Consider the following 23,878-nt stretch of genomic DNA (forward strand, 5'->3'; position numbering starts at 1 on the left):
GCACACACACGCACCCCCCACCAACACACCTGCACACCCTCACACACATGTACACCACACCCACCACCAACACACATGCACCCCCCACCAACACACACACACACCCTCACACACATGTACACCACACCCGCCACCAACACACACACACACACCCCTCCAGCACACACGCACCCCTGCCACCAACACACAGGCACACCACACCCTCCCCCCACGAACACACACGCCCCCCCCTCGCCACCAACACACACTCACCGCCCCCCTCCCCCCCACCAACACACGCACACCACACCCCCATCCTCTCACCAGACACTTACCCTGGAACTGCCCTGACTTACTGAAGCCCCTGACTGTAATCCCCTGACAACAGAGCCTGTTCTGGCAGGCTCCTGGCTCAGCCTAGCAGAGTCCACGAGGCCCCACGAGGGCCTCGAAAACACCTGAAGCACTGCTTGTCCTCAAGCTGACTGTTGATTGAATGTCTTGCCCAAGACTGTCCTTCTCTGGCCGCCGCTGCTCGGGACAAACTGGCAGTGACGTTGTCGGGAGTGGGGTGGAGGCGGGGAGATGAGGGGAAGGGAGAGCACGACCCCAGCGCCAGCCTGACCCCGTAAACGGGGAATCAAAAGCTAACCAGGGGCCTGAGGCACTTGGCCCTCGGTGCCCAGAGCCTGACATCCCTCCAGACCCCTCCTCCCCTTCCTTCCCTTCCCCCCCTTCCTCCCAGGCCCTCTGGCCCTGCCCCAGAGCAGCCCGACACCAGCTGACAGCTGCCCATGCCAGCCAGCCCCTGCTGGCCCTCCCCGAGGGTCAGGTGACCCCTCCCGCCCCAGGCCTCTGCAGTCCATACCCGGTACTGGGAAGGGCTTTGCCCAACACGCCAGCCGGCGGTCACTGACCGGGAAGACCGCTCTCCGCTGGACCCCTGTCTCCTGCACAGCCCCACGGTCCCGCCCGGGGTGCGGCTCCGGTGAGTGCTCCTGTGGGGAATAAGCGTGGGCAGGGAGGGCCCTGATGGTGCCAGGGCCGGGGGAGAGGCCTGTTCACACTGTGGGACTCAGGGGTGGACCCCCGACTAGAGGTCAGCCCCACCGACCCCGTGGGGCCCCAGTGTGTCTGTGTGCGTCCGTGTTGGGGGCACGAGGGCTGTTGGCACAGCTCAGCAGCATAAAAATTCTGTCACTGGCTCCTCTCCGGTTGCCCTCCCCTCGCCCAGGAGTCACCCTCTCTGGCCCCCTCCTATGTTGTTCTGGAATCTGGGCTCCTGCATGAAGGTGGCAGGGCTGGGCTTCAGGGACGCTGTGAGGGCAGGTGCAGGGGCTGGAGCCAGTCTTCCAGCCCTCGCTGGGTTTAACCCTTCACGCTGGGCAGCTGTCCCAGGAGCTTTGGGCAGCGAGGGCCCCGGGAACAGCACGTCTCGTCTCAGCAGCCGGGAGGGGCCCCGGGACCGGATGACACCAGCACCTTCAGGCCCGGGGCCGGGGCAAGGGCGCCTCAGTGGAGCAGGGACAGGCGTGGACACGGCCACGGAGGTGTCACCACCAGGGCACACCCTGCCCTGGGCAGGGGCAGTCTTTAGGGGCCCCTTCCCCCTGGGCTCTCCTGGGGCCACCCCCAGGGAACTTGAGACTTGAACCTGAGCCTGCTGCGGTCCTCAGGCTCTGTGAGGGCCTTGAAAACATCCAGAGCGGGTCCCTCCCAGGAAATTTGGATCCCACCAGGCAAAAGTCGGGCTTCTACGGTCTTTAAGAGCTGCTGGTATATTTTTTTAGCCTTTTTACTATGAAAAACTTTAAGCCTACAAGAAAAAAATAGGAGGAATGACACAATGAACATTTGCATGTTCTGCGGCTGGATTTATAGTTTGTCTGAGTTTTGCTGCATTTGCTTCATTGTATTCTCTAAGGCTAAGGTATTTTGAAGTAATCTATGGACGTCACAGCATTTCCCCTCAAAGCACCTCAGTTCAGGTCCTTATGTAACCCCAGCACTTTACCCCACTGACGATATTATTGGCTCCCCAAGGATGGCTACATCCAGGCCACGTTCCAATTTCCCCAGTTGTTCCTAAATGGTGTTCAATGCTTTGTTTAGACGAGGATCCAATGGGGTGGGGGGCGGGGGGAGGACCCCACTTTCAATCTGGTAGCATCTCAGCCAACCACCCCCACCCCCGCTGCCCCCCACCCTGACCGTGACCGGCTGAACTGAGTGGCCAGCTGCCCCACAGGAGGGTGAGAAAAGGACTGGCTCAGCAGCTCAGTCCAGAGAGGGAGACTGAGGCCTGGAGGGGAAGGGGTGGGGGGTCTAGGCAGACCCAGGGCTCCGGGCCCCACTGCGCCATGTCCAGGCACCCTCGCCCCTTCATGCCCCTACAAAGTCAGCTTCTTATCAGCAATCTGAGAAACCCCTCTTCTGGGGCCCTCCCCGTGCTCTGCCCCAGGACACCCTGGGGGCAGCAGGCCAGGCTGAGGCTCCCCACACCCCTGTGGTCGACAGCCTACTCCTGCGTCCTCCAGCTCCAAGCACAGCGCCTAAGACATCCTTCCCACCTGGTTGCTGTCTTGTCAACTTTATGAGCATCAAGCACCAGCTTGTTCAGGGAGCAGGTCGGGGAGGCTGGCCCGGCTGGCAGACGAAGAGGGTGTGGGGTCCACCCATCCAGAGGGAAGGAACTAGTGGGGTGTAGATGCTGAAGACACTTCCACTCTGGTCAGCCAGACCCTCCAGCGCCCCCCACCCCACCTCCTTGGCCGGCCCCCCCCACCCCCATCCCGTCTCTGGTTTTGAGGTCCTTCCCCTGTGAGTTGAGCCAGGCACCCCAATCCTCAGCAGTGCGCCTCACCGGCCCTTCAGCCGCTGTGCCAGCTCTCTGAGGACAGGCCGAGCAAACTCAGGGCCGTTGGAGAAGGGCCCCTAGTCGCTGTGCCAATGTGGTGCCGGTCCAAGTGCCTCTTTTCTGGGTGGTTCTGGCCCGTCTGCTGCTGCCCTCTGCTGGGCAAAGCCTCACGTTTCACACTTGCCCAGCTCAGCTCCAGGGCCTGAAGGACGGTGACCGCACACGCACACGTAGGCTTGTTCCAGCCTCGCTGTTGTGTTTTCACCTTAAAAAAACGTATCTCTTGTTAGAGTCCTAAAGATTCCATAGTAACCACGGACAAGACCGTCTATCTCTGGCTCGGCGGGTGGCTGGTCATGTGACTTAGAGAAAGGTGTGGGGAAGGGTGTTAGAGGCTGGAAAATGTGGTCTGGACGTCTAGCAATATCCAGACCCTGGGAGGAGGGTCCAAGGTCCCGCCAAGCTTCTCCAGTATCCAAGCTTCCAGGGGCAGCAGTCCCCAGGAGACAAACCTGCCTAGGAGGGGCTGTAGGCGAGGTGCCCAGTGTGCCCGGGGGGTGGCGGGGCCGAGGTCCTAAGGTGCTATCATGAGGTCCAGCTCCATTGAGGTCGGGAAGACAGAAGCCCTCCCCGCCCTACCCCACCCCACCCTCGCTGGCCCCAGCAGCCCTTCCAGGAGCGCTGAGCTCTTGAGTCATCTTTGCCCCACGCGTCTCCTGCCCTGACAGCAAGATCAGAACATCGTCGCTGCTGCTACGGACATTTGTCAGGGGCTGAAGGGCTTCTAAACTAATAATAGCTGTATTAAAATCGCATTAGGTCCTCAAGCTGGAGGAATGTTGGGAGATTTTAAATGTTAAGAGAAAAGGAGACGAGGAAGAATATCTTCCCTCAAAGGATAACATCGGCTCAGAAATAAGTCAGGAAAATGAAGTATTGCTCTGTGACTCTGGAAATCAAGCCTTCCCAGGGAAATAGATGCTCTCCAAAGCCACATCTTTCAGTCACAACTGAGAACGTGATGTGTGACGTCCCCAGCATTCAGTATTGATCCCACCAGACTGGGACCGTGCCGACCATGGGGCTCGCCATCCTACAGCCCTAGAGTCATTTCTAGGATGGATTTTAAAACTTGATTTTTTTTTCTCCCCAGAAAATAATCTTGTGCCCTCCAAGCCTAGATGGTCTCAGATGATACACAGTCCTCTGCTGTGTGAGCAACCCAAAACGCTCCTGCCCATTCCAACCTAAGTGGTTTTAAATGGTTTTCGGGTCCTCTCATCTCTAATAGATTAAAAAATGCTCCCTTGGGCATCACAGAGACATTGAGTGGTACTTGTACCAAACCTCTGGCTCTGAGCGGCCTGCAAAATGTACCTTAGAGCTTCAGAGGCGAGAGGGCAGGCCATAAACCATGCTGCTTCTGGGTCTGCTGCCCGACACGTTTTATTTTGCAGTCTTTTGCTGCAAGCTGTTTCTTAAGTATCTCCTCCCCAGAGTGCACCTCTCCCCTTTGGATCTACTGAGACGCGGTCCAGAAAGCGTTCATGCCTTGGTGTTCTCAGGAAACCCCCTCCAGCCTAGACTGATGGGGAGTCAGACCTCCTCTGCCCAGACCCCAGCAGCACCCACTCAGCCTTCCCTCTGGTCCCGTCTCCCTGTCTGTCCTTCCCTTCCTCACTGCTCCCTGCACACACGCACCCTGAAACAGGCCTTCCTCAAGCTCCCCCAGGCCCAGCCTCCATCTCCCTGGTCTCATACCCCTGCCCAGGTCCCTCAGCAATATCTTTTCTAACCTTTCTAACTAGGACTCATTTTTCAACCTAATTTGTTCCCTAGGAGTCCCTCCGTGATATTCATTAGACTTTTAGTATCTGTTGATTGAGAAAATAGATGATGATAAAAACTACTAGGAACTTAATAACACCTTTAAATAAATTTGTATTTTGGTAAACACTGAAGCATTTAGATACATTTGAGAAATGATCGCAAGCTATGGATATTGTTTTTCTAGTCTGCAGATAATGCTGCTGGTGCTGCTTTGGGTCAGGGCTTGAGTGGCCCACGGATGGGAGTCTTCCATCCGTGGCACTGTGAATCCACACTGCCCGGCTCCTCGTGGAACCCTGCCCCCAGGGATGGCACCCCCACTGCCCTGCCAAGTGTGAGCTCCCAGTGGGCTCCCGCTGCTGATGTGGGCAGCTGAGGCTCACAGCACAGAGAGGGTCTCAGATAGGAACCTAGGCCCCACTCAGGTCTCAGGACTCTCAGAGGGACCCACAGTGCCCCCCCCTTAGAAGGGGGACCACATGGTAGGGCAGAGCAGCATCAGCTTTGGAAGGAGATAGATTCGCTGTGGCTGAATTCCAGCACTGGTGCTCACTCTCTGGACCCTGGGGAAGCTCTTCCACTTGTCTCCATCTGAAAATTATTCTGAGAAACAGAGGGGGACGTTTTAAGACCAGTGGTCCGCCGTGGATGCTTCAAAGGAGTAGCTACAACACAGAGGATGTATTCAAGCCTGAGGTTGCTCCATACTGGGTATCTGGCTGTCAGCTGGCGAATTAGTCAGGATGGACTACGTTGTGCTGTGTGACAAAAACACCCCCAAACCTCAGTGCCTAATATAACCTGGACTGCTTTCTCTGTCATGACAGTCACTCGGGAAGTGACTGTGCTTCCCAAATCACCCTGGCCAGGCAAAGAGTACGCGAGGCACTGCTTGCTCTAAATGCTCCTCCCGGAAGTGGCACCCGTCACTCCCTTCCACATGATGTTAGCCAAAGCACATCATGCTTTGGCCAACATGCCTTCAGAGGACGAGGGAAGCGCAGTCATACCACGTTCCTGCAGGGAAAGAAAAAAAAAACAACACACAGAATATTTGTGAACAGTCTTGACAATAACCACAGTGAACCAACTAGTTTCCAGATACAAGGAGCTGACAGCCTCTGATAAGACAGAGTTCGTGACTCATTTAGTCCAAGTTGAAGCCTTACAAGTTTAGTTTGTGGTTTCACCTGCCATTTTCCCTAAAAAGGGAAAGGCAAGTTCTAAACGAGGTGTTCCTTCTGTAATTTTTAATGGACTCCAGTTTAGCCTGTGGTCAGGTTGCGTGCGTGCATGCGTGCGTGCGTGCTCAGCCGCTTCAGTCGTGTCTGACTCTTTGCCACCCCATGGACTGTAGCCCACCAGGCTCCTCTGTCCATGAGATTCTCCAGGTGAGAATCCTGGAGTGGGTTGCCATGCCCTCCTCCAAGGGATCTTCCCAACCCATGGATCAAACTCGTGCCTCTTACGTCTCCTGCCTTGGCAGGCGGGTTCTTTATCACAGCGCCACCTGGGAAGCCTGTAGGGAAAGTCAGATACACAACGAAGTCTCCCAGGAAGAGGAACACGTGCTGGCCTGTGGTGATGAACCCTGAGCCACGATGCCCTCTTGCACCTCAGCTCAAGGGGTGGCCTCTGTCCCTGAGCCTGGCTTCACTGTTGCTGTCATCTGGCCCCACCCTGGGAGCCAAATACAATGGCAGGCCCTGCTGGCCTCACTCAGACCCCTGCAGGAACCAGCTGGTCCAGGGCCTCGTTTGACACCCAGCTCCATGGCTGGGCCCCACTAGAGAAACTCACCCCTCGAGTCCTCCTGGAGTCATTTCATTCAGGACATGACCCAGTGATGGGGCAGGAGGACACAGGGATCTGAGGCCTTGTCCACTCTTGCAGGGGCGGGGGCTCTAACTCCGCAGGCTGGGGCGCCTCGCCCTCCCCCGCCCCTCCTCCATCTTCCCTCAGCCTCTCCCTCCCCAGGGAGCACTCAGATGGACTCTGGCCCGGAGGTCTGGGCTGTGGTCCACGAGAGGAGGCCTGGGCCGGGGAGAGGGCCCTGTGTCTCCCCACAAAGCACTAAAGGGAGCCCCTCGGCGTGTGAGAGGGGCCGTGAGGTCCTGCCTTGGCGAGCGCCTCGCCAGCACCCGGGCGGATTCACAGGAGTGGGTCCTGGGCACTGCCCATGCGGCGACAAAGCCCCAGCGCTGAGGACACCGGGAAACGGGCTCTCCAGAGGGGACTGTGCGCTCCGGCGAAGCTCCTGCGAAGGCCGTGGCAGTGGGCAGTAAACCAAGGCTCGGTTCACCCGAGGGGTCTCAGCTAGCTGGTGGGAGGCTTGGAGCAGAGCCAGGCACTGGACTCCTGCCCAGCGCTCCCGGGCCCAGAGGCCCTGCTCAGGGCGGAGGCTCTGGCCACTGACTGAAGTGTCTGCTGGTGGCGAAAGGCAAGTCGGCTGAGAAAGCTCTGTCAGCCTGAATTATTCATTCAGGACTCCGCAGAAGGGATAGGGGAAATGGAGGCCTTCTCTAGCTCCGTCCCACAGCAACCGATGGAAACCTCAGCCTCCTTGGGAATCCAAGGTCAGCGTCAGCGCCCGGGGGAAGCCACAGAGCGGCTCCCTGAGCGGCAGCAAACCCACTTGCCCGGCTCAGGCAGGAGGCCAGGGGACTAAGCCACTGCCCCTCCGTGCCGCCACCCCGGCGCCCGCCCGTCCCCCGCCACCGGCGCCCCTCCGTCCCCACCCCCGCACCCCTCCGTCCCCCACCCCGCGCCCCTCCGTGCCGCACCGCGCCCCTCCGTGTCCCCTCCGTGTCCCCCCCCGCCCCCTCCGTGCCCCCCGGCACCCCTCCGTGTCCCCCCCGCGGAGCCCCTCCGTGCCCCCTGGCGCCCCTCCGTCCCCCTCCTGGCGCCCCTCCGTACCCCCCCCGCGCCCCTCCGTGCCCCCCCCGCCCCGCTCCCGTCCGTCCTCCCCCTCCCTCCCCCCGCCCCGCTCCCACCCGTCCTCCCCCCGCCCCTCTCCGCTCCGTCTGTCCTCCCTGCGCCCTTCCGTGCCCCCCTCCCCGCGCCCCTTAGTCCTCCCCATGCCCCTCAGTCCTCCTTGCGCCCCTCCGAGCTCCCTGCGCCTCTTTCCCACAATCTGCGTCAGGAGCCCGAGGACCCTCAGACTTCCCCCAAGCCACACCCTAAGGTGACCCTTAAGCGGAAGGGCCTCAGTTTCCCCCAGCTTCAAGTCCAGCATTTTTAAAAAGCTGCCGCCAAGCCTGGGGGGGCAGGAGGGTTTGCGTTCCTGTGCGGGGGGGCCATCTTGGAGGGACTTCCGGCTGATCCGGGCTCCCGGAGGAGGTTCGGCCAGGGCCCCTGAGAATGTGCGGGTTGCAGTGATGGGGAGGCTCTGGGAATGACAGTGCCTCTCAGATCCAGCTGATGCGCCCTCAGCGGGAAAGCCCCATGCAGGCCAGTACCAAGGCCCAGCTCCAGGGGGCCTCACCTGACCCCTCGTGCTGGTTTCTGCAGACCCGTGGACCCCAGCCACGACTTGGACACGCACTCACTGTAGCAGGTGGGGGGAGGGCCGGCCAAAGGGTATCAGGGTAGGAGAAACCAGGCCTGGGGACAAGAACACCCGAGTGCCTGTGTCATCACAGCCAGTGACTGGTGAGTGACTTTGGCCAAGTCCCAGCCTCCTTGGGGCTCAATTTCCTGACTCTCGAAGGAGAGAAACAGCGGCCCCCGGCATCTCCTCAGGACGCGGGTGAGCGTGCTCTGGGCTAGTGTGCCTGGGTTCAAATCCCTGGTCTCCCCCGAGTAGCTGGGTGCACACAGGCAAGTTACCGAACCTCTCTGTGCCTCATTTCCCTCACCTATAAAAGGCTGATGACACTAATTCCCTCATCAGGCAGCTGTGAGGCTCTCATGGGTGAACGTACCTAAAACACCTGGAACATGGCCTGTGTTGTGTTTGTTACCATTTACTGTTCCCATTATTGTTACCATCTCCTCCCACACCACACTGCAAGGTGACATCTATGTCCTTAGGGCTCCTTGGGGAGATGGGGTGAGGGGAGAGAAGGGTGAGGGGCCGCCCTGGGTGGCTGCACAAGGGTCTGCTGGGGACGCCACCTGGGTTCCTGGGCAGAGCTGGGTTCGCAGAGGTGAGTGCGGGCATGGTCAGCGCTGACCCCCGGGAGACTGTGCGGGTCAGGGCCTTGGCTCCTTCCAGGAGTGGCTATAAATGAACTTCACGAGCGGGCTGTCCCTCTGCTTCCCAGCAGCGCCTCTGCCTCCCTGACCTGAGCACAGGTCAGCTGGCAAAGGCTGGCACCCAAGTGAGCCCAGTGAGAGAAGAGGCATCTGGCCACCTTGGTTTTTCTCTTCCTTCCTCCTTCCTGTCTTGGCCGAGTTTGCAGGGAGGATTAGGTTTGCCAAGCAACTTTGATGTCTTATCTGATAACCAGACTGAGAGTATCAACCTATCCCTGATTCTCCTCACATTTGCATGCCTCCCAACTTCTTCTCTCAGCTCCTGGGGCACATCCCAAGGAGGACTCACCTCGAGTGGTAGTGGGCAGGGGCGGGTCTCAGAGCAGGGCTGGGGAAAGCGCTCACCAACAGGCCCCAGTCCTTCCCACCCCAAGGCCTTGACTCAGCACTGCCAGACTCCCTAGTCGTGCTTTAGTCATGCATCCGGCATAGCAATTGCACAGATCAGGCAAAAGACACCCCCTTTCCCTTCAGAGGGGAACTCTGTGGCCTGCCGAGCAGTAACCAATTCAGGAACATCGTCGTGGAGGGGCGTGAACAGGCCAGGCTGAGGCTTTCAACGCCTCCTGGCGCTGGAGGTCGAAGTGGATGGTGGGACTCCTCTGAGCTGGGGGCCTGAACAAAGTGACAGGAACTGCTGCGTGTGGAGGCAGCCAGCCATACCCATGGTCTGGACTGAAGGTCAGTTAGAGAGTTGATCATGCCCAGCACTGCCCAGCCTGGTTGCATCCTCAGCCAGGAGTCCAGCAGAGGAGAGTATTAATAACTCCATAGTGATGGCACCACCGCGGTACTGTCCTCTCGAACATGACGGATGCGGCCGCAAGAGCCTCCCCTGGCAGTGTCTCCTTGGCTCTCTTCTGAGACAAAGTCAGGATATCTTTATATTTTAAAATATATTTATTTGGCTGTGCCGGGTCTCTTAGTTGCAGCACATGGGGTCTTCAGTTGCAGCATGTGAATTCTGTTTCGGCATGTGGGATCTAGTTCCCTGACCAGGTGTCAAACCCGGGGCCCCCTGCACTGTGAGCTCAGAGTCCTAACCTCTGGGCCACCAGCAAAGTCCCAAAGTCAGGATGTCTTTAGGGGCCAAGTTTCCAGCCAGAGTGTCCAGCATTTGCCTAAGGTCTGGCAAGCCAAACCTCATAGAGGGTGAAGGGCAAGCAGACAGTGTGGGACCCAATCAGGAGCCCTTGCCTATCTTCTGCCTCTGTTCCTGGCCTGAGGTGGGCCCCAGCAAGCCATTGCAGGCTTCGCTTTCCTCATTTGTAAGCATCGGTGATAAAGCTGCCCCTCCCAGGGCTGGTAAGAAAATCTGATCCCCAGGGCAATAATGCTAGAAATAATCATGATAGATCACATTTATCAAGCACTTAGCTTCAGGCACTGGGCTAACATTTTTATAGCCTTTATATCTCAATTCTGCCCCTAACTCAGTGAAGTGGGTATCATTGTTATCTTATTCTATAGATGGGGAAACTGAGGCCCAGAGAGGTTTAGTAACTTCTCCAGGTCACACAGCAATGATGTTGTGCGGCCCAGATGGTGCCCAGCTTATGTATATGCTATATCAAAATGAAGTATTCCTGCACCCCTCCAGCCCCTGCAGGATGGTGAATCCCCACCAGCGGGGACTCTCTTCTCACTGGGGCTGGGACCAGAGTTTCCAAAGGGGAAGGCCAGCCATGGGACGTGAGCAGTTCAGACATGCTCACTACACTCTGCAAGCTTGTAATCTTAGGGACTGTCTTTTGGATTTTTTGTTTGTTTTTTGAATGTTTTAATATTTAAATTCAAAAGGCGCTTGTAAATAGTATTTCGTGAAAAGTCTCCCTCTCAGCCCTGCTCCCCCGAGGTGGAAACTGTTATTAGTTGCCTGTAACAGACGATTCCAGAAGAAATCAATGCCTGTTTTCAGTCTTATCTAACACCTGGGAGGGTGGCTGGGGACTTCAGGTGTCCTTGTCCCCCACATGGTCTCCCTCACATCCCTTCCCTTTCTCCTCTGTTTTCCAGGGACCCCCACTGCCAGGAGCCCTCAGCCAGGAAGACTCTTGTGTTCTAGCCACAGGAAAGGCTGAGAAAGGAAAGCGGAGGACTGCTAACAGCCCACCTGTTTGGAAGCTACGACTTCAGCCCCAGACCCCGCTGCCTCTTGTGGACTGCAGGGAGCCACCCCGCCCTCCCACGCTGGAGCATGGTGGTGCAGGACAGCGTGGACGCCCCCGGCGTGCCGCTGGAGCCCTTCCTGCACCAGGTCGGGGGGCACCTGAGCGTGATGAAGTATGATGAGCACACGGTGTGCAAGCCCCTCATCTCCCAGGAACAGAGGTTCTACGAGTCCCTGCCACTGGCCATGAAGCGCTTCACCCCGCAGTACAAAGGTGAGTGTCCAGGCGGCCCCCAAGGGGCCCGGCCTCTCCGCACGCCCCCACCACCTCCTCAAGTGCCGTGGTGTGTTGAAGGGTTGCCATGGAGACCTGCCCCTCTGCACAGCCGCTGGCCTTCACCGCCCCAGGTTCTCTGAACTCTTCCGGCCCCCAGGCCTGGAGTGTAATGCCATTTGGCATCTCCTGTAAATTAGCTCAAGCCACCAGTCTTCCCGGGATTGAGAATGGGATAAGGTGGCCCCAGCCCCACCCCACCTTGGGGCATTCTGCTCTGTGCCTTAGGTGCGCCGTGCCCGGGTCCTGTGACCGTGGTTGGTAGACACAGGATGGGTGGAGACCTCCCTTGCGTGACTCAGGCGGATGGCAAGAGCCTTGGGTCTGGGACAGGTTATGGAGGAGCCGGTTCACAGTGTGTTTGGGAAGCCAGAATTCCCACTGTCATCCAGGGGCAAAGCCGGGGTGCGGGCTGCTCCTCCAGCATGTGTTCTGGATCTGAGCACAAGGTCTGGGGAGAGAAGGCTGCGTGGGGAGGGCTGCTGTTTGCCGGCCTCCGGGGGAGGGTGCACTCTGGGTGGCCGCTGGCATCCATGGGGCAAGCTGTTGTGTCCACCCCCAGCCTTTGGTAAAAGTGGCTTGCAGGGCTCAGGACATGACTCTGCCAGTCGCCAGCCCCACAAAGTAAGGAATGCTCAGAGAAGAGACCTCCTTTAAAGGATTTTAGACCTGTGACCTTAAGCTTCTGCCCTTGTTGTGCAAGTATCTATAGTGAAAGCGATGATAACATTCAGACAAGTCACTTAAAAACTTACCTGCGTTTCAAAGATGGAGAAAACTGGGAAGGACGGGATCCGTCTATTGGTTTGCCAAAAAAGTCATTCTGGTTTTTCCATATCATTTTACGGAAGAACCCAAATGAATATTTTGGGCAACCCAATACATTGGTGCTTCTCAGAAGTATGATCTGGGGTCAAACAAGTTTACCAGAATCACTGATGTATGTATGTGGATATGTGTATGTGTGTGTGCACGTGTGTAAATGCAGGCTCCCAGGCCCCATTCCTGACCTGTGAATCGGAATCCCTGGGTCAGAGCCCAGGAGTCTGCATCCAGATTCAGACCCACTGAGAAGGCCCAAGGCCTTGAGCCCTGGGCACTGCTTCAGTCGTGGGCAGCCAGGACCTCCAGAGAGGCTGAGACAAGACACACAAGAGACGGGGTGACGGCTGGTGCACAGCCTCCCTGGGGGCCCTCCAGGGCCACTGACCGGTGCTCCCCATCAGCTGTGGGTCACCAACCACCTTGTCAGAGCACCCGCTGGAGTTAACATCTGTCCCTTCACAAGTGAACTCAAGCCAGCAAAGGGGTGGCCGGATCTCGGGAGGGGGCCCTCCTGTCTGCAGCATTCCCCGCTGGTCCCATGCAGCACTGGAGCTGAGACCAGCTGGCTCCCAGGGCCACCCCAGGCAGAGCGTGGAAGTGGACGGGCTGAAGGTCTCAGAACCACACCCCAGGGCCCTCCCTGCTCCCCGTCTGCCTGCGGCGTCTCCCCGCTCTGGGGAGCCTCGGGCACTGGGCAGCTGTCCAGACCACTCCTCTGCCTTGTGTCCCTCTCAGCTTGGGCCCATCCTGGTACCCACCCCCCGCCCCGCCTCAGAGCTGCACTAACTCTGTGGATTCATTTGAGGCCTCACTTGGAGACAATGGTTGCAAACAAGTCAGGAGGGGCCAGGTCAGGGAGGTCCAGGACGTCCATCAGGGAAGACCATGCAGCCCGGCTGCGGGTGAGGGTGAGACGGAGCCCACGGGCTGGCCTGACACCCAAACACGAGGCTTGGACAATGAGGAATGCTGATCCTCTTATCGGCCATACCGTGGGCCGCCCAGTGCCAGGGTGCAGGCGCCCCCCGAGGAAACACACATGTGAGGAGACACTAGAAAAAGGCCTGGAAGTGAGGCCTGCGTGCCCTCAGACCCCTGGGGCAGGAGGGAAGAAGGTTGGGTCTGGGGATGGGAAAGGGTCCGTTGAAGGGCCTCGGGCTTTGCAGGCCTCTTCCTTCCCCCAATAAGAAAAGTAATGCCAAGACTTCCCTGGCAGTCCAGTGGTTAAGACGCTGCACTTCCACTGCAAGGGGGCATGGATTGGATCCCTAGTTGGGAACTAAGATCCCAAATATGGCTCAATGCAGCCCCCTCCCCCCGCAAAAAAAAGCAAGAGAAGTACTATCGGTCAACCTTTAGCATTTACTCAGTGCTGAACACCCTCGAAGTTGTTTCGGTAATTGACTTGTTTAACCCTGACAACACTCTAAGAAAGACACTCCCGTTGTCCCCACTTCATGGAGGAAGAAACAGGCCCAGAAAGGTCACCCAACTTGCCCCAGGCCACACAGCCAGTAGAACAGAGCCAGGATTCAAGTCTGGCTCCCGAGTGTGGCCTCTCAGCCCCCAGCCCCACTCCTCCAACAACCATCCCTGCAGAGACGACTCCCCAGACGCCAGTGCTTGGAGCCGTCCAGCCCAACAAGGGAGGGGAAGTGACTTGCCCAGGGTCACTTAGCTAGTGAGTCAAGTGCCCTCAAGGCTGCTGCAGGGGTCTCCCTTTCCATCCTGATGGGACCAGCCCGGAAAGAGGCACCGTTGCTGACGTGGCCGCCACACGCCCTAGAGCCTACCCTCTCCCATCTCATGCCTGCACGCTGATGGCTTTGGGGTGCGGGGCAGGCACTGTGTTCCCCAGGGCAGCCTCCCCGGGCCCAAAGTGCGCCTGCACTCCTTGGGCATGAGAGCATCTTGAAACTGTGTCCCTCCTCCCCTCGGCTTCGGGCGAGTGAGGACACGCTCCTAGGTCCAGCTGGTTAATGGATGAGCCAGATTCATATTACAGACGTTGGCGAATTAATGTCCTCATGAGCTTAAAAATAAATACATGACAGAATATTCACGGAAGCTGCTCAGCCAAATCGGAATTGCTGAGATGCTCTGGGTGTGTCAGGGAGCGCTCCCATCCACCCAGCTGACGCGGTCACAGTCGAGGTTCTGGGGGTGCTGGTGAGTAAGCAGATGGGGCTGGGGTCTCCCACCCACCTGGCTGGGCAGGGGCAGCAGTGTATTGGGAGCCCGTGGGTGTCTGAGACAGCCAAGGCGAGCTGGAGGCCAGGCTGGGGCCAACAAGGCTCTTGACAAAGGGACGATCCAAACCTCAGGGAGTCTGAATCCCACCGAGAGGCTGCTCTTGTCAAGGACAGGCAACTCGAGACTGCAGGGTCCCTGTGAACTATGCGGCTCCCCTGGTGGTTCAAATGGTAAAGAATCCGCCTGCAGCGGACCTGGGTTTGATCCCTGGCTAAAGGTATGGCAACCCACTCCAGTATTCTGGTCTGGGAAATCCCGTGGACAGAGGAGCCTGGCAGGCTACAGCCCATGGGGTCGCACAGAGTCGGACATGACTGAGAGGCTAGTACCCCACTCTGTGCAATGGTCCCAGGTTTCAGAGGGAAGGGCTGGACTGAGCTGAGGGAGAAGGAGGAGAGGGACACGGAGCCAGGTCGAGGCGCACAGGGAGATGGAGCGAGCAGTCAGAGACAGGAGTCTGGCTGGGTCTCGCAGACAACACGACAAATAGAAATGACTTTTGAGTTTTACTGGTTTGGCATTATTTGTACCTCTGCTCACTTCCATCTATTTTGACACTCAGAACAGATGAGATCAGACCAGAGCTGGAGCCTAGAGAAGCAGGTGAAGGTCACATTTCTTGTCCCTCCAGGGAGGCCCCCTGGGCCCAGGGCTCCCCAGGAACTTGGTTTCTGGCAGGCCTGTCACCTTAGCCTCACAAATGGGAAAGGCCAGGGGGCCACCAGACGGTAACTTGAACTTTGTGAGATCCAAAAGGGCCTTGCCTTTGACCGGCACACCCTCTTGCCTCTCTGAGCGAGCAGGAGGCTCTAAGCTCCCCAAGAACCAGCACAGAAGCCGTGGGGCTCCCCCTCTCCTGGCACCTGGAGGGTGGGCTCTGGGGCCTGGGCTGGGGGAGCTCCTTCCTGGGACAAGCACCGCAAGGTCAAGGCTGGAAACGAAGCACCACATCCTGGGCTTCTTGACACTGATCGCCTCTCATGAGGTGGTGGCTCCGTGGCCTCTCTGTTTGCTCCCGCGGAACAGAATGACCAGCCACATGTGCCTGGGGACACAGCGGGAGTGTCCTCATCAAACACGCTCGGGGAAAGATAGCGTGACAACCCCGACTCTCCCGAGAGATCCGGGCTTCGTGTGGCAGCCTGTTCCTTCTCGCACAGTCACGGCTGGCACAGCCGTCACCCCCTTACCGACCGTGTGACCTGGGGCAAGTTACTCAATCTCTCTGAGCCTCAGGGGCCACAGTCAACACCTTGCAGGCTTAGCGATAGACACTAACTTAGCAGTCAACAAAACGCACGTAACGCTGGCCTGGCACGTGGTTGGTGTAAAAGAGCAGGCAGTGGTTATTACTCCTGTGCGTGTCCCCAGCCGCCGCCAGCTCCCTGCTCTCGCCAGCAGTAACAGCACGGGTGGGCTCCATTGAGGGAGGCAGGCTGCCATCCAGGTGAAGGACAGAATGCCGCGCTCAGGGGCGCTGTGACTGTTAGCATCACGATTGCTCCACAGGACCCTAGGGCCTGGGATGAGCTAAGGAAGAGCAGAATTTTTAAAGAACTGGAGGGAAACGAAGGTCACCGTCAGGCAGCAGAATCAGGGCTCTGGGAACCCGAGATGACAGGCCTGGCCTGGGCAGACCACTGAGCTAGGCGTAGATGGGCCTGGAGAGTGACTTGCAGAATGACAGGGCAGCCCTGAAAACGAGTGTCTGTGCTGAGCAGCCCAGGAGGGACCGGCAGGACCACGCGTGGGGAAAGCAGGTCCCCCTCAGCGGCTGGCTCAGAAGAAATGACCACTTAGAGGCCGGGAAGGTGACCCAGTGCCTGGGGGAGGTAATAAACACCTGAGAGGATGCGATCGCAGGCAACCCTCCCACCTGTCAGGGTCCCAGCAGAAAATGAGTGGTATGTGCCAGGGGGTTAAATAAAGAGTATTCTTTAAGGATCTATTGGCAGAACTGCACACAGGATGAAGGGAGCAACTGGGGGGACTTTCCTGATGGCCCAATTGTTAAGACTGTGTTTCCACTGCAAGGGGCGCAGGTTCAGCTCCTGGTTGGGGAAATAAGACCCCGCATGTCACGTGGCCAACAAAAAAGAGGTGAGGGGGAACAGCTAGGGATGGTGAGGCAGCCGGGGACCAGAGGGATGGGAAAGCTACAACCACCCCTGGGCCAGAAAGGCCAAGTGAGGGCATGGTGGAGCTGACCTGGCGGGAAGGAGGCCACAGCGAAACAGTGCAGAGCCATGGGGCAGCAGGGAGGGAACCCGGGGGATGCAGGTCCCAACCTTTCTCCTCCTCTCCCCCCATCTATCACCGGCGACCCTCACTGGCCCAACTGGCAGGCGAGGAAGCCACGGGTACACGCCAGAGTCAGCCCCTCGAGCACAAAGCAGGGTGGAGAGAGACGGAGAGCAGGGTAGTAGGTGAGAGAGCCAAGAGGGGTCCTCACTGCACCAGCGCAGGGAGAGGGGGAAGCAAGGACTTTACAGAGAGCCAGTTTTCATAAAACCACTCATGTGGCAGTCTCCTGGGCCATGACCATGTGTACCTTCCATATTCACTGGGACTCTGGCAAAGCTGGGCACCCACGGGATGCCAGGCCCCACGGAGGGAGGCGTGGACCCTGCCATCAGAGCAAGAAGTCCACGAGGGATGACTACAGAGCCATGGATGTGGGCCCAGAGCCTAGGACCTGGCCTGGCCAACGTCCCAGAGGAGAAGCCCGGCTCGTGCACGGGTGCCTGGGGGCTCCGCACAGCCAGCGTCCTGAGGGGGAGGTCACGCTTGGAGTATAAATACCAGGGTTAGGGAGTTCCGTGGTGGTCCAGGTTCAATCCTTGGTTGGGGGGATGAGGTCCCACAAGCCTTGTGAGATGGGCAAAACAAACATACACAAATAAACACCGGTGGTTAGGAGGCACCGTTGGGAAAATCTCACTTGCCTTCTATTTTCTACCAAAGAACCATGTTCTGTCCATAATCCTCATGGGCTGTGCATCACCTGTCTCAATATGAAAGCCAGGGGTGCGGGAAGGATGGTGAAGGGGCAGCCCGGGCGGCAGGAGGCTGTTAGAGGAAGGCTTCCTGGAAGAAGCGGCTCAGATAATGATTACAAGGAGGAGAAGGCAAGGGTGATGAAGGAGCCAGAAAGAGATGCACCCCCACCCCGACTTCCTTCACTGCCACTCACAGATGGGGCTCGTCTCTGCAGAGGACCAGCTTAGATGCCCCCAGGCTGGACCCGAATTGGGTGCCACGGGGTGCATGGGTGATGTGGGCTGTGCCCAAAGGAACAGGAATGCGAGGATGAAGTAAATGCATGCAGCTGCCCTGTTTCAAGCATGAAGGGGCAGGGAGAGGCCACGAAGCAGGGGCTGTGCCAGCATCAGCCCAAGGCCATTTCCAGCAGGCTCCCCGGGCTCTGGCTCGTTCCAGAGCAGTATCTGTGTCAGGCCAGTCCCCAGAGCGCTTTCTAGAGAGAGGAGCTGGGGAAGGGGGCAGGTTGACCACTGCCATTAAACTGTGGTTCGAAAGGACATCGCACCGTGTCCACCCCTCCCCCTCTGCAGGCACCATCACCGTGCACCTCCGGAAGGACAGCCGCGGCCGTCTCAGCCTGGTTGCCAACCCCCTGACTGAGAACCGGGGGCCCTTCACGGTCTCCACGGAGTCGGCAGCGGTGGCCATATGGCAGACCCTCCAGCAGACCACTGGCAGTGGCGCCCTCCCCCTCGCCCAGTGGCAGCACCCCCAGCAGGCCCACTCGCTCAAGGAGAGGTGAGGCCACGTGGCAGGATGCCGGGAGCCAGGCTGAGCATCCCTAGCCGGGACCAGCACTGCTCACACCCGTGCCAAGGCCGACGGCTCCCCTTTGGGGCCAGAGCCGAGAAAATGAGAAATTCAGATGAGGGCTCTGTCTAGCAGAACCTCTGTGACCAAAGAAAAGAATGCATTTTCTTTGGTGCCACTTCCAGAGGGAGGATTTCAATGCATTTCTTCTTGAAAGTGGGTGAGCGTGCTGAGTCCTGTACAGAGAAGGCATTCAGTGTGTATTTGTTTAATTAAATATCTATTTCACTGAGACCATGGAGTGTATCTGGAGGGCGGGAGATGTGCAGAGCAGAAGCCCCAGAATAGTGGACATAAAGGAAAAAGTGTGGCTAATGCCTCTCGAAAATCTTCCTTAGTGGTCGAGTCGGGGTGAGGAGAGAGGGGCCAGTGGGGCCCTGGAGACGCAGGCGGCTCAGGACACCTGAGGTCCTTGGAGAGGTCTCCGAAACCTCTGATGGTGTTAGCTGACCTTTCTCAGAAGAAAGGCATCCCTGGGGAATTTTAAACATTTATGGGAAACAAAAGGGAGCTAATACAATGAAAGTACCTCCCTTCCTCAAGGAGCGCAGCGGATCTAATTAAGCCTCCTGGCTTGGTGTCAGGAAGCAGTGTGTATTATCTCCCTGCTACAGACCCAAGGAGCTGAAGTGTAGAGGGCAGGAGAGACGGTGGGCCGTGGATCTGTGGTTCTCACCCCCGATGAGGCCACAGGAACAGTCTAACCCCCAGCTTTCTGATCCCAGGCGGGGTTGCCCCCTCTATGCTGTGTGAGTTATTCTGGACTTTAGAGAGACCCCGCGAGGCCAGCAGTCTGGGCTGGCCTGGGGCCTGAGGCCTGAGCGGGGCAGGGGGGCACGGAGGTCCTGGGGGGCATCCTGGAGGGTAGTCAGGGGCAGTCCACGGCCTGGTCCCTCCAAGAGAGCCCTGCCAGCCACCAGGGGCCTGACTGCTGTGTGCTCCCCTCGCCCACAGCCCGGCCACGGCGCTCCTGAGGTCTGAGCTCCGCCTCAAGGCCCAAGTCCCCTCACTGGTGGAAGACGCGAATGGGAATCCGACGGAGAAGGGAAGCTTTAACCCGTGGGGCCTCCACTGCCACCAGGCCCACCTGACTCGCCTGTGTGCCGAGTACCCGGAGAACAAGCGGCACCGTATCCCTGCCCGCTGCCTGCCCACCCGCCCACCATGCACGCTGCTGTGGGGGAGGTAGGGGCAAGGAGGGGTGACCGAGAAAGCCGTGTTGAGGCGGGGCCGGGGAGAGACAGGGATGTCAGGGAGAGTGGGACACACGGCCCTCCAAGCGGGGCCCTGGAGGAGAGCTGTGCTGTGCTCGCTTGCTCACTCGCGACCACTATTCATCACCTAAGCCCACCAGGCTCCTCCGTCCAGGGGATTTTTCAGGCATGAATATATCCTCCTCCAGGGTATCTTCCTGACCCAGGGATCAAACCTGCATCTCCTGTGTCTCCTGCATTGCAGGCAGATTCTTGACCTGCTGAGCCACCAGGAAAGCAAAGAGAAGTCAGAGGCTGGGGAAGGCAGATGGTGGGGGGGGGGGGGGGGTGCCTCTGTTGGGTCACTGGTCGTGTCTCTGCCACCTGGGCAGTGAGGATGGGCAGGGCTGAGGTTTCTGGGGTCAGTTAGGAAACACAATTGCCGCACTGAGGCAGGGCCAGGGGGATTCAATGAGTGGGTGGGTCCCCATACCTCAACCTCCTTTTTATGCTCCCAATCCTCCCCATAGCCATCACGGAGCTGATGGGTGAGAATGTAGCATGGCCCCTCTCTTAGGGAGGGACCTGCAGGATAGACCCTTGGGAGAGGTACTCCCCTGTCCCCCTCAGCTTGCCACAAACTCAGGGAGCATATTCAGGCTTGGAAGTCCCCTTTTGTCACCATTGGGCTCCTTCCCACAAACTGGTGGCTGGTTTTGCGGTACTTACTAAGACATCTGCAATCTGCGTCCCTAAGAAGCTTTTTGCAGAACAATTATTCGGGTGAAATTAATATTCCTGCAACTCATCTCTGAAGCTAACATCAAGGCACTTCTCCCAAAAGGTACTGGCCCATTCAGTGACTCGAGGTTTTAGCCTTCATATTTTCTGCCATAAAATGTAAATTGTGCATGGCCTGCCAGGGATTTCACGCCTGCATTTAAATTTCAACCTCAGAGCAAAAAGGGAAAGGAAAAGAAGCTCACATCCTAATAAACTCTCCCTAAAAAAATGGACTTATGAGAGCAGGCTGCAAGGTCAGTGCCTTGAATTCTTCATAGCGACAACAGGCTGGTCTGTAGTGAAAGAAAGGGGGGTGAGGGGCTGGGGTTCAGCGTGGGGAGTCTCCAGCCGGCTTCAGAGGCCCGCTGACCACCTCCTGCGGGGAAGTGGCCTTTGTGTCCCAGGAAGCCTTCCTTAATGCTGTGCGACCAGGGTTCCTGTTGCTGGAAAACGTCGTGTCACAGTACAAGCATCCCTGCATCTTAGACCTGAAGATGGGGACCCGGCAGCACGGGGACGATGCCTCAGAGGAGAAGAAGGCCCGCCACATGAGGAAGTGTGCGCAGAGCACCTCGGCCCATCTGGGCATGCGCATCTGTGGTATGCAGGTAGGTGGGGGCGGGGGACCGCGGGACTGGGCATCCCGGGAGGTCCCCCAGCCAGACACCGTGGCCTTCACTTTGTGGAAGCAACAGAGGCAGTGGCTAGGCACCCCTTTCCCCAAGGAAACACATATCCTGATCCAGGACATGCTGGGTTTTTTTTAAAGAGCACCTTTCAGGACAGTGGTGTCAAAATCCCGCCATTTGGGGAGGAATGTAAATTGGAGTAAGCACGAGGGAAAATGGTACAGAGGTTCCTCAAAAACTAAAAACAGAGCTGCCGTATGATCCAGCAATCCCCCTCCTGGGGATGCACGCAGACAAAACTGTAATTCCAAAAGAGGCATGCGTCGCCATATTCATAGCAGCACTATTTACAACAGCCAAGATATGAGAGCAACCTAAGTGTCCAATGACAGATAAACGGATAAAGAAGGTGTAGAGCATACATGCAATGCAATACTACTCTGCCATAGAAAAGAGTGAAATAATGCCCCTTGCAGAGGTAGGGGGGGACCTAGAGATTCTCATACTAGGCAAAGTAAGTCACAAAGGGAAAGACAAATATCACGTAATATCATTTATATGTGGAATCTGAAATAGGACACAAATGAACGTTTATGGAACAGAAATGGACTCACACAGAGAACAGGCTTGTGATTCCCAAGGTGGGTAGGGGTGGGAAAAGAGAGGATTGGGAGTGATAAACAACAAGATCCTACTGTATAGCACAGGGAACTATATTCAACATCCTGTGATAAGCCATAATGGAAAAGAATAGGAAAAAGAATATATAACTGAATCACTTTGCTAAACAGAAGAAATCAACACAACATTGTAGATCAATAAATTTTTAAATAAATTTTTTTTTACTTTTTAAATATTTAATTTTTTTAAAAAAATTAAAAACCACCAGTTTTAAACTCATCTCAGGGTCTCCGGTTGCTGGAACTTTCTGCCCTGGCTGCATGAGTCCTGCCCATGTTGAGAGCAGAGCTTTGATGACAGTGTGTGAGCAGGGCTGGGAGAGAACTGAGGGAAAGCTTCCCTGTGTGCTCTGTGGGGTCCTCATTCTCTTGCACGATGAAGCTGAACCCTCTCCTCAGATGCTAGGAGGCAGTCAGCTTTTCAAATCCATATTAGCCATTCTCCTTACTCTGCCTTTTCTGCTGCTTCTTACTACCTATCCTGGTTAACAACGGTGAAGTCGTAAGCAGCAAAGCCCAGCAAAGGAATGGCTAACTTCTTATTGCCCAGAGTCCACGCTTCATTTTTGCTGCTTTCACGTGGCTTATGGCTGGGGCTGCAGGAGAACAGGAGGAAATAAACTTTCTCTACTGGTTCCCCCTTAGAATCTATCTACTCAAAGCAAAACCAGGATTTGATGGTAAACACTATCACTTTCTTAATTGAAACTGCCACCCCTTGAAACTGGAAGTCAAGTCTATAAATTTGAGGCACAGATGTCCCTAGCAAAGCTTGGAATGTAGTTCTCGAGAGGATGGAGTGTGATGCGTTGTGGTGTAAATGGAATTTCTCTCTGGACCTCAACCTTCTGAAATTGATCCGATTTATTTGGAAAGTGAGGCCTATCCTGTGTTTAGGACGGGCCCATTTAGCAGCTGATCTTCAGCCCTCCAAAGGCAACACCAAGTCTACCGTATCTTTCTGATTTTTTTTTTACACTCGTGTTTTCTGTAAAGATACCATGTAATCTGAAGGCAGGGAAGACCTGAGAGACTGTCATTGCCAGGTTCAGGCAGCCCTTCCCAGGTGTGCCAGGCGGAGGAGTGCCAAGTCCACCCTCTGGCCATGCCAGCCACTGGCCTCCGTTCAGCCTCTGCCTGCCTCTGCTATCTGACTGAAATGGGAGCGGCTGCCACTGTTCCCCCCATCAGCATCTCTCCTCCATCTGCTTCGTTCTGGTGGCCAAGATGTGACAGGGGACTGGGGAGGAGCTGGTGCCAAGGAGAGGCGCCCCCAGCCCACAGAGCCCACTCCATCCAGGCTCCCCTCAACATCACCCGCCGCCTGAAAACTCCAGGCACACCTGATCTAGCCCGTCTTTCCATCTCCAAGCAATTCACCCCACTCCACCCCTGGAGCCACTACAGTTTCCTCAGAATCTGCAGAGAAAGGACTTCATAAACTTTGTTGGGGAAAATTTTAATTTACTTGGCTTTCCAAGGCCATTGGCTGTGATTTCAGATTCCCACTAAAGCTTTCTGGCTTGGGTTTGCTAATGTTTGAAGAGGGCCAGAAGCCAGGATTTAAATCATGATTTGGCGGTTGACATTGGAAATTCACAAGAAAAGAGATCCAAACCTTTTTCTCATGGGCAGAGGGTCACCTCTGTAGGATGAAGGATCTTTGGACCTTGGATTTCTTCTATTAACGGCTTGCACAGAAAACATTTTTAAGTGTGAAATTTACACTGGTGCTTGGTGAAAGATTGTCTTGCCAGTCACTGTAGCCATTCCTGCTCAGCATCTCTAGAAATGTGTTTCTGTATTAAGTTTGCTTGAGATGCTGTCTCTGTAGCAGATGTGATTTTTTTTTTAAGTTTGCAATTCTTAACATTTTCTATCTTCTTTTTAATGTAAGGTTTATCAAACCGATAAGAAGCACTTTCTCTGCAAAGACAAGTACTATGGAAGAAAGCTCTCAGTGGAGGGCTTCAGGCAAGCGCTTTACCAGTTCCTGCATGATGGGACCCGCTTCCGGATGGAGCTGCTGGAGCCCATCCAGCACCAGCTCCAGGCCCTCCTCTCAGTGATTAGGAGCCAGAGTTCATACCGGTTCTACTCTAGCTCTCTTCTCATCATCTATGATGGGCGGGAGACTCCACAGACGCCCCACGGCACCAGTGTCATCAAAGTCGACATCCGGATGATCGACTTTGCTCACACAACATACAAAGGCTCCTGGAATGAACACACCACCTACGATGGACCAGATCCAGGCTATATCTTTGGCCTGGAAAACCTCATCCAGATCCTGCAA

General features: G+C 56.6%; 1 protein-coding gene and 1 long non-coding RNA gene across 3 annotated transcripts in view; one reads left to right on the forward strand and one right to left on the reverse strand.

Annotated features, from left to right (window-relative positions):
- Window positions 1-855: 855 nt before the first annotated feature.
- IP6K3 (inositol hexakisphosphate kinase 3) overlaps window positions 856-23,878 on the forward strand; it is a 24,072-nt gene continuing 1,049 nt past the window's right edge. Inside the window, exons 1-6 of one of the 2 annotated variants that reach the window (XM_040249090.1) lie at window positions 856-967; window positions 10,940-11,307; window positions 18,018-18,225; window positions 19,252-19,427; window positions 20,706-20,881; window positions 23,480-23,877. In XM_040249090.1, coding sequence (XP_040105024.1) covers window positions 11,121-11,307; window positions 18,018-18,225; window positions 19,252-19,427; window positions 20,706-20,881; window positions 23,480-23,877 — 1,145 coding nt within the window. In that variant the 5' untranslated portion in view covers window positions 856-967; window positions 10,940-11,120. The remainder of the gene's footprint in view (window positions 968-10,939; window positions 11,308-18,017; window positions 18,226-19,251; window positions 19,428-20,705; window positions 20,882-23,479; window position 23,878) is intronic. The other variant, XM_040249089.1, reaches the window with a different exon arrangement.
- The window catches only part of LOC120869826, a 3,541-nt gene continuing 693 nt past the window's right edge, over window positions 21,031-23,878 (reverse strand). Inside the window, exon 2 of the long non-coding RNA XR_005722637.1 lies at window positions 21,031-23,860. This is a non-coding gene — a long non-coding RNA (uncharacterized LOC120869826). The remainder of the gene's footprint in view (window positions 23,861-23,878) is intronic.

The sequence above is a fragment of the Oryx dammah genome, unplaced genomic scaffold (genome assembly GCF_014754425.2).
Source record: "Oryx dammah isolate SB20612 unplaced genomic scaffold, SCBI_Odam_1.1 HiC_scaffold_11, whole genome shotgun sequence".
Taxonomy (NCBI): Eukaryota; Metazoa; Chordata; class Mammalia; order Artiodactyla; family Bovidae; genus Oryx; species Oryx dammah.